At 41.7% G+C, this 9,370-nt stretch overlaps 2 protein-coding genes across 3 annotated transcripts in view; both read left to right on the top strand.

The window, feature by feature from the left end:
- Positions 1 to 399: 399 nt before the first annotated feature.
- LOC146963229 (E3 ubiquitin-protein ligase TRIM35-like) lies at positions 400 to 8,090 on the top strand. Of its 2 annotated transcripts, XM_085767680.1 has the most exons (3): positions 410 to 517; positions 1,282 to 2,339; positions 7,731 to 8,090. In XM_085767680.1, exons 2-3 carry the CDS (start codon positions 1,299 to 1,301, stop codon positions 8,088 to 8,090), a joined length of 1,401 nt encoding a protein of 466 aa, XP_085623806.1. In that variant the 5' UTR covers positions 410 to 517; positions 1,282 to 1,298. The 2 variants fall into 2 exon arrangements, with proteins under 2 accessions (XP_085623805.1, XP_085623806.1); XM_085767679.1 differs by lacking the exon at positions 7,731 to 8,090 and having other exon boundaries at positions 400 to 517; positions 1,282 to 2,715.
- LOC146963225 (nuclear factor 7, ovary-like) overlaps positions 6,450 to 9,370 on the top strand; it is a 59,709-nt gene continuing 56,788 nt past the window's right edge. Inside the window, exon 1 of the mRNA XM_085767687.1 lies at positions 6,450 to 6,563. The gene's annotated coding sequence lies outside the window, so the exon portion shown is untranslated. The remainder of the gene's footprint in view (positions 6,564 to 9,370) is intronic.

Below are 9,370 nucleotides of genomic sequence, written 5' to 3'. Positions count from 1 at the left end.
GAAAAGCAGAACTGGTGAAGAACAGGTGACCAAGTCATTTCATATACTGATGTTTGTTTGGTTCTGGATTCTCAGTTCCATGTCTCTAATCTTCCATCAGAAGATTTTTGTTGCTTTTGTCACAGAAATCAGGTTCATTAGGTTCTTTGGATGAAGCAGTATGAATTTATTGTATTGAGAGCACGTTTATAGGCTATTTTTTCTCAATTAAAAGCAGCAAAAAACCTCCTGTTGTAGGTTGAATCAACACCATACCTAAATCACCAGATATAAACCTGGTAAATCATTAACATGAGGACAAAGTCCTTTATACTTTATTGGTCAGTCCCAGAGACATTGATGAAACTCCGCCCCCTCACCTGATTCACCTGAGCAAAACAAGGAAATGTTTGTTCTTCAAGACGCAGACTGAAGAAAAGACGATCAGATTCAGCTTCAGACCAAACTAACAACTTCCTGTGAGTGAGTCCAGCTACAACACTGCTGCTTCAACCTGCTGACACTCCACACACTGAAGGTGAGTTTGACTAAAACCTGGACTCAGAGTCTCAGTAAACTTCAGTCAAGTCCTGCAGCCACAGCTATGTAAAGACTAAGTACTCAACAAACAGTAACAACAGTTATATTATGTTCATTCAAAATGTATTAAGAGACATGTAACAATGTCACTGACTGATTTTCAAGATCTAAATCTAAATCCAGGTCTGATTATGAACCCAGATTTCTAGATCTCTCTGACCAGATCAGCTCTGTGTAGCTAACAGCCTCTGTAGCCTGATTCAGTCTGTAGACACTGACATCAACATTGACATTCGTTCGTAAATTCTGAAAAAATTGCAACAGGAAAAAAAAAGACAAATGTCAAAAACAAGAGAAACAAATGTTTCACCAGTGAGGAAGATAACTAGGGCGAGAGTTAACCCTATCCTGAAAATGTTATGTCCTTTTACTTTCCTTGAGTGTTTCCCTCTTTGACCTCTATAATTTTCTATGTTACATGATATGTTTCTGACTAAACAATATTCTATTTACGCTAAGGGTCAGAGCAGAGCTGCTGTGTTTTTACCAAAGCTTGGGATGAAAGCAACCTGTTTTACATGTTTGTCAAAGCTCCGCCCCCTCACCTGAGACTCACCTGCTGCTTCAACCTGCTGACACTCCACACACTGAAGGTGAGTTTGACTAAAACCTGGACTCAGAGTCACAGTAAACTTCAGTCAAGTCTGTAGAGGAGGGAGGGGAGCCATGACTGACTCTACTTCCTGTCTGCTGTGTTTTCAGCTTCACTCACAGACTAAATGGCTTCCAGATCAGAGGAGGATCTCTGCTGTTCGGTCTGTACCGAGGTCTTCAGAGATCCTGTTCTTCTGTCCTGCAGCCACAGCTTCTGTAAAGACTGTCTGAAGAGCTGGTGGAGAGAGAAACAAGATCAACTGTGTCCAGTTTGCAAGAGAAGATCTTCAAGAGATGAGGCACCTCGTAACCTGGTGTTGAAGAACCTGTGTGAGAGCTTCTTACAGCAGAGAGAGCAGAGATCTTCAGAGGCTCTCTGCAGTCTGCACTCTGAGAAACTCAAACTCTTCTGTCTGGACCATCAGCAGCCAGTGTGTCTCATCTGCAGAGATTCACAAACACACACCAACCACAGAATCAGACCCATCGATGAAGCTGCTTCACAACTCAAGAAGGAACTTGAGGAAACTCTGGAGTCCTTAAAGAAGAAGTTAAAGGGTTTTGAAGAAGTTCAAGTGAAGTTTGATCAAACAGCAGAACACATTAAGGTCCAGGCCCGACACACAGAGAGGCAGATTAAGGAGCAGTTTAAGAAGCTTCACCAGTTTCTAGAAGAGGAAGAGGAGGCCAGGATGGCTGCACTGAGGGAGGAAGAGGAGCAGAAGAGTCAGAGGATGAAGGAGAAGATGGAGGCTCTGAGCAGAGAGATAGCAGCTCTTTCACACACAGTCAGAGCCACAGAGGACGAGCTGAGAGCTGAAGATGTCTCATTCCTGCTCAACTACAAGGCTGCAGTGGAAAGAGTCCAGCAGCGCCCCCTGCTGGAGGATCCACAGCTGGACTCAGGAGCTCTGATAGACCAGGCCAAACACCTGGGCAACCTGACCTTCAACATCTGGAACAAGATGAAGGACATGGTCTCCTACAGTCCTGTGGTTCTGGACCCAAACACTGGTCATCCAGGACTCATCCTGTCTGAAGATCTGACCAGTGGGAGACGAGGAGACAAACAGCAGCTTCCTGACAATCCAGAGAGGACTGATTACTTCTCGTCTGTCCTGGGCTCTGAGGGTTTTAACTCAGGGACTCACAGCTGGGATGTCGAGGTTGGAGACAGTGCTGGGTGGGGACTGGGTGTGTTAACAGAGTCTGTGGAGAGGAAGGGAGACAAGATACTGTCTGGATTATGGATGATATTGTTGTCTGATGGTAAATACTTAACATGTTCACAATCAGGTTCAGCCACTTATCTCCCAGCCCAGAAGAAGCTCCAGAGGATCAGAGTGAATCTCAACTTGAACAGAGGAAAACTGTCATTCTTCAATTCTGACACTAACACACACATACACACCTTCACACACACTTTCACTGAGAAGATGTTTCCATTCATTTACATTGGTGATCTCCTTCCAGTGAAGCTGTTACCAGTGGAGGTTACAGTGACAGTGAAGAAGAGCAGTAAGAGATAAAGAGGATGATCATATTTATAATGTTTATTTCTTAAAGGGACATTGTGTAACTTCTCCTGTTATCTCTTCACGAAAATCGATTATTTGGTTCTTCAGTCTGTTTTTCATTAAGCAGTAAACCCCCCATCAACAAAGTGAAGTGTTCCTTTCAGCTCTGAATGAGCCGTTCATATCATTCATATCTCCATGGAGCGGGTAAGCTCGGTGCTGCTGCCATGTGGTGTCGCCATGTTTTTACGTTCAGTGGCAGCGTGACGGTAGGAAACCACGGAAACTCAGCGGAGACACCGGAGCTGTCGGCTCAGGTCGAGGTGGCGTCTGTGAAAAGTCACCGTGGTAACGCAGTGAGGAGGAATGGAGCGTTACACTGATGCTGCATTCACCTGCAGTCGGGCAGACGGCCGCCGCTAACAAACCAGATGTCATTTTAGTCACAGAAGTCCAGAGAAAGACGGTAAAACGTGGATCAGGTAAACAATACGACATCGACATGACAACATAGTGTCACGTGTATTGTTTTGCCTCGTGCTGACGGACCACTTGTTTACATAGAGGCTTGTTTATGCCGGCTGTCATCCGTCTGCCGTCTGCCCAATTTCACATTAATGCAGCATGAAAAATATGACTGTGATATACAACCGAAACGCTAGATGGGAGGAATTCCTACACAATGTACCTTAAAGGGAAAAGTCGTGAATTGAACCTGTTAAACTGCACCTGTCCTCCTGCTGCCTCATTATTACAAACACTCTTCAGCTCTTCTCACTGGTTTTTATTTCCTTGTTCTTCTTCTTCTGTAGTTTGTATGATGGCTCATTTTATGTAATTAATCTTGTGTTATGCTGATTTTGTGTAAAATTATGAAGAGCAACAAACTGATGGTCAATGACTAGCTAGAAATCAAACAGCTGATTTCAGTGTAAACATGTCAGTTCATCATAAAAAGCTCAATGTGCATATATTCCTGTTTTTTATCAGAACAATAAAATCTTGTTCTGACTCAGTCATGGCTGCTTTTCTGTTTGACAGTTACACTAATACAAATACAGACAGTAGAAAGTACAGTGAACATGGAGAGGATGAGATTGTGAGTTTCTGCAGCTCATGTGTCAAACTGATTAAGTTTATTTCCTGAGTTTGTAGCATATTTGTGTCTCTGCACGTGGTGTGGTGTAGTGTATTTTAGTGTAGTGTAGTGTCAGGGTTCATCCAGCAGGGGGCGACACAGGACACAGAGAGCTGAGCTGCAGAATGACCTGAAGCTACACACACTGCAAACACCTGTCTACCTGTCTGTCTGTCATGTTTATGAACTACATGCAAACTGAACATGTTGTGGTCATGAGCTCAGATGTGTTTGAATCAGGCTACAGAGGCTGTTAGCTACACACAACTGATCTGATACAGTGTAGTGTAGACACTACACTGACGTCTGTTCATACAGTGTTGTGAAAAGTATTTGCCCCCCCTCTTGATTTCTAACTTCACGTCAATAGAACCCGTCTGAGTGAAGTGAAGTTGGCTGAGAGATCTCAAAAAGCAACACATCATACTACAATCTAAAGAGATTCAAGAAAAGATGGACAAACAAAGTCACTGGCATCTATCCGTCTTGAAAGTGTTGCAAAGCCATTTCTAAAACTTTGGGACTCCAGTGAACCACGGGTTAGAGCCTTTATCCATAAATGGAGAAAGCTTGGAACAGTGGTGAAAACCTTCCTAAGATGCCACTGTGCTGATCCCTGACCTTTGTAGCCACCTACTGGTGACCTTTGGTAGTGATTTAAGTTTTGTTTTCCTTAAGTTTTGTTTTTTCCCTTCTCTATGTTGTTCAGTACAACAGCTAGCAGCCTGCAGTGTTCTTTTTACATTTCAGCCTCAGAGTAGATTTGTCCATGAGTATTGTTTACAAGAATTTAATGAGTGTTTTTTGTACATGTGTACACTGTCATTATTTTAAGTATGTTTATGTACTGTATGCAAAATATATTGATTTGGTCTGTATAGTTCAGTTTTACAGAAACAACAACAGTAAAAACCACATACTAGGAAGACGCTTTGCCTGAGTTTTTGTTCACTATCTGTCTAGCCTTGTCCGGCTATGCAAGAGTGAGGACAGAATAGTAAAAGGACACCCACACAGCGGGCAAAGAGACAGGAATCAAACACAAAGTAGCAACTTCTAGACAGCGCTGAGTGAGTGAACCAGGGGTTAGAGCACTTTATCCACAAATGGAGAAAACTTGGAACAGTGGTGAAAACATTCCTAAGATGCCACCCTACTAAAATACTCCAAGAGCGCAGCAACAATTCATCCAGGAGGTCACAAAAGGACCCAGAATATCTTCTAAAGACCTGCAGGAAACAATAAGAAAGAGACAGGACAAAAACAGCATCCAAGGTGAAAACCACTGCTGACCAAAAAGATCACAAAGGCTTGTCTCATTTTTGCCAAAAAACAAAAAAACAAAACATCTTGATGATCCCCGTGACTTTTCCGAAAATATTCTGTGAACTGACAAGACATAAGTTGAACTCTTTGGAAGGTGTCCATCCAATCTGGTTTGAAACTAATACAGCATTTCATAAAAGGAGCATCTTACCAATATGAGGGTGCCGATAGGGTGATGGTCGGGGGCTGTTTTGCTGCTTCAGGACCTGGACGACTTGCAGTAACTGATGGAACCATGAATGCTGCTCTCTACCAGAAAATCTTGAAGGAGCATGTCCAGCCATCAGTTTGTGACCTCAGGGTCAAATGCTGTTGGGGTCATCCATTAGTGGATAAAAGTTCTCACTGTGGTTCACTGGAGTCTCAAAGTTTTAGAAATGGCTTCGCAACACTTTCCAGATGTTAGTGACTTTGTTTTTCCATCTTTTCTTGAATCTCTTTGGATTGCAGCATGATGTGTTGCTTTTTGAGATCTCTCAGCCTCCTTCACTTCACTCAAACAGGTTCTATTGAAGTGATTTCTTGATTCAACAGGTCTGGCAGTGATCAGGCCTGGGTGTGGACAGTGAAATTGAACTCAGCTTTCCAAAACACTTGGTTCATCACAGTTAGTTCATGATTGAACAAGGAGGGCAATTACTTTTTCACAAAGGGCCAGGTGGCTTTGCATAGCTCTTTGCCTTAATAAATGAAATCATTATTTAAAAACTGCACACTTAGGTTATCTTTGTCTAATATTGAAATTTGTTTGATGATCTTAAACATTTAAGTGTGAGAAATATGCAAAAAGGTAAGAAATCAGGAATAGGGCAACAGTTCAAACAAGAAAAATGAGATAAATGTCAACGCAAGGAGTGAGAAAAAAAACAGTAATGGATTGTAGGGAGGTTAGAGAGTACGAATCTCTGTGGAGAATCTGGTCAGAACTCTGGCTGGTCCCAATAACCTTTATTTGGATTATACACTTGCAGTTACCTGTGTGGTTTCCGAAACACATGATAACAGTGTGTAAACATCAGAAACCATACACAGGTAAAGCATCCTCACATCAAGCACAACAAAGATTTTAAACTACAACTGATAGATTACCAGTCAGTCTCAGCAAACAGAACTAAAAACAGAACTGCTGCATCAACAGCAATGAAACAAAGGTCTGCAATGAAACTCAAGCTGTTTTATGATTGATCAAGCTCCACCCACTCACCTGACTCACCTGAGATAAACCAGGTAAGTTATTAACAATAAGGGCAAAGTCCCAGGAACAACTTTATTTAGGCGTTGTCAGTCCCAGAGACGCAGACTGAAGAAGAGACGATCAGATTCAGCTTCAGACCAAACTAACAACTTCCTGTGAGTGAGTCCAGCTACAACACTGCTGCTTCAACCTGCTGACACTCCACACACTGAAGGTGAGTTTGACTAAAACCTGGACTCAGAGTCACAGTAAACTTCAGTCAAGTCTGTAGAGGATGGAGGGGAGCCATGACTGACTCTACTTCCTGTCTGCTGTGTTTTCAGCTTCACTCTCAGACTAAATGGCTTCCAGATTAGAGGAGGATCTCTGCTGTCCGGTCTGTACGGAGGTCTTCAGAGATCCTGTTGTTCTGTCCTGCAGCCACAGCTTCTGTAAAGACTGTCTGAAGAGCTGGTGGAGACAGAAACAAGATCAACTGTGTCCAGTTTGTAAGAGAAGATCTTCAGTGGTTGAACCACCTGTTAGTCTGGTGATAAAGAACCTGTGTGAGAGCTTCTTACAGCAGAGAGAGCAGAGATCTTCAGAGGATCTCTGCAATCTGCACTCTGAGAAACTCAAACTCTTCTGTATGGACCATCAGCAGCCAGTGTGTCTCATCTGCAGAGATTCAGAAAAACACAACAACCACAGAATCAGACCCATCGATGAAGCTGCTTCACAACTCAAGAAGGAACTTGAGGAAACTCTGGAGCCCTTAAAGGAGAAGTTAAATGTTTTTGAAGAAGTTCAAGTGGAGTTTGATCAAACAGCAGAACACATTAAGGTCCAGGCCCGACACACAGAGAGGCAGATTAAGGAGCAGTTTAAGAAGCTTCACCAGTTTCTAGAAGAGGAAGAGGAGGCCAGGATGGCTGCACTGAGGGAGGAAGAGGAGCAGAAGAGTCAGAGGATGAAGGAGAAGATGGAGGCTCTGAGCAGAGAGATAGCAGCTCTTTCACACACAGTCAGAGCCACAGAGGACGAGCTGAGAGCTGAAGACGTCTCATTCCTGCTCAACTACAAGGCTGCAGTGGAAAGAGTCCAGCAGCGCCCCCTGCTGGAGGATCCACAGCTGGACTCAGGAGCTCTGATAGACCAGGCCAAACACCTGGGCAACCTGACCTTCAACATCTGGAACAAGATGAAGGACATAGTCTCCTACAGTCCTGTGGTTCTGGACCCAAACACTGCTAATCCAAGACTCATCCTGTCTAAAGATCTGACCAGTGTGAGACCAGGAGTCAAACAGCAGCTTCCTGACAATCCAGAGAGGATTGATTATATCTGCTCTGTCCTGGGCTCTGAGGGTTTTAACTCAGGGACTCACAGCTGGGATGTCGAGGTTGGAGACAATAGAAGCTGGAGACTGGGTGTGGTAACAGAGTCTGTGCAGACGAAGGGAGACGAGATAAAGTCTGGATTTTGGGGAATATGGTTCTATCTAGGTAAATACTCAACTCGTTCACCATCACGTCATAACATTTATCTCCCAGAGCAGAAGAAGCTCCAGAGGATCAGAGTGAATCTGGACTTGAACGGAGGAAAACTGTCGTTCTCTGATCCTGATACTAACGCACACATACACACCTTCACACACACTTTCACTGAGAAGATGTTTCCATACATTTACACTTATGATACCTGCCGCCCATTGAAGCTGTTACCAGTGAAGGTGTCAGTGACAGTGGAGCAGAGCAGTTAGAGATAAAGAGGATGATCATATTTATAATGTTGTTTATGTCTTGAATTGAACCTGTTAAACTGCACCTGTCCTCCTGCTGTCTCATTATTACGAACACTCTTTATTTCTCTTTGACTTCTCACTGGGTTTTATTTCTATATTTTGTAATAAATCATAATGTATTTCACCGTAAGTCATTATTTGTGAATAAATTGAAATATATGATTATTTACCTAAAACACACATAACCGTGGGTCTTTGAACTCACCATGATCCGCAGCCACTGTCCTGCAGGGTGAGAAAGTGAGAAATTAATGCAATATATAAAATAAAATGTGGTTAAAATGGCTATAATTAATCTACTGCTTGTCTGAACATTGACAAAATGAATGTGCCATAATAATGTAACTATATTGTAGTAAATGAAACCTGTATACTGTGTATAAACAATAAAAGCACTGTACTTACCCCTGTCAGACCCAGTGGTGAATATTTGTACTTGACTTTTATATAACAGATTATTTTGTATTTTTCTGTTCAATATTTTATAATTTTGAGTTTTAGAAAACAATGTGTCCACAGCAAACAGGCCCAAGATAAAATCAGAAAAACAGAAACTTTAGGTCTGAACTAAATGTCACATAAGAAAGAGATGGACCAAGTCAACAGTTTCTTTTAAAGAGTTTCTTTTTATATAAAACATTATAAAATAATAAAGCCATCACAGAAGTCCAGTTTTAAACATTCAGCTATTTCCTGCAGTGAGTAAAAAGCAACATCATAACACTGGCTCAGTAAGAAAACAGAGTATTTATATTTTACAAACCTTAACATTTTGGAACAAATGTAAGCAGGTTTGCAACTTTAACTTTTCCTTTATGTTCTATAAGATATAAAATATTCATATTTTTGTCATAAAATGCCAATTAATGGCAGTAAAAACCTAAGCTAATAAAATATTAATTACTACAATAAAACATTTGTTTACAACAGGCAACATCTTTAAAGAAAAAAATCTTCTCCTCAGGATGAAGGCTGACTCCTGTGTCATCTTCATGTCCACTTTTACATTTTGGATTTTCTGGAGAGAAAAAAGAAAAATCATGAATGTGTGAACATGAACAGAAACAAAAAATCTCCATCTGTCTTAAATTACATATGAAGATGATTTAGTGACGTACAGAAACATCTGTACATTGATGTCAATTTGGGCCACAAAGAACAATCATGATTAACATTTTAAACAATAATTTTGACTTAATGTACTATATTAATGTGAGAAACATAACGCAGCTCTTTGT

The sequence above is a fragment of the Trachurus japonicus genome, chromosome 22 (genome assembly GCF_045865225.1).
Source record: "Trachurus japonicus isolate A0001 chromosome 22, Traja_1.0".
Classification (NCBI taxonomy): Eukaryota; Metazoa; Chordata; class Actinopteri; order Carangiformes; family Carangidae; genus Trachurus; species Trachurus japonicus.
This window is presented reverse-complemented; position numbering and strand designations above follow the sequence as displayed.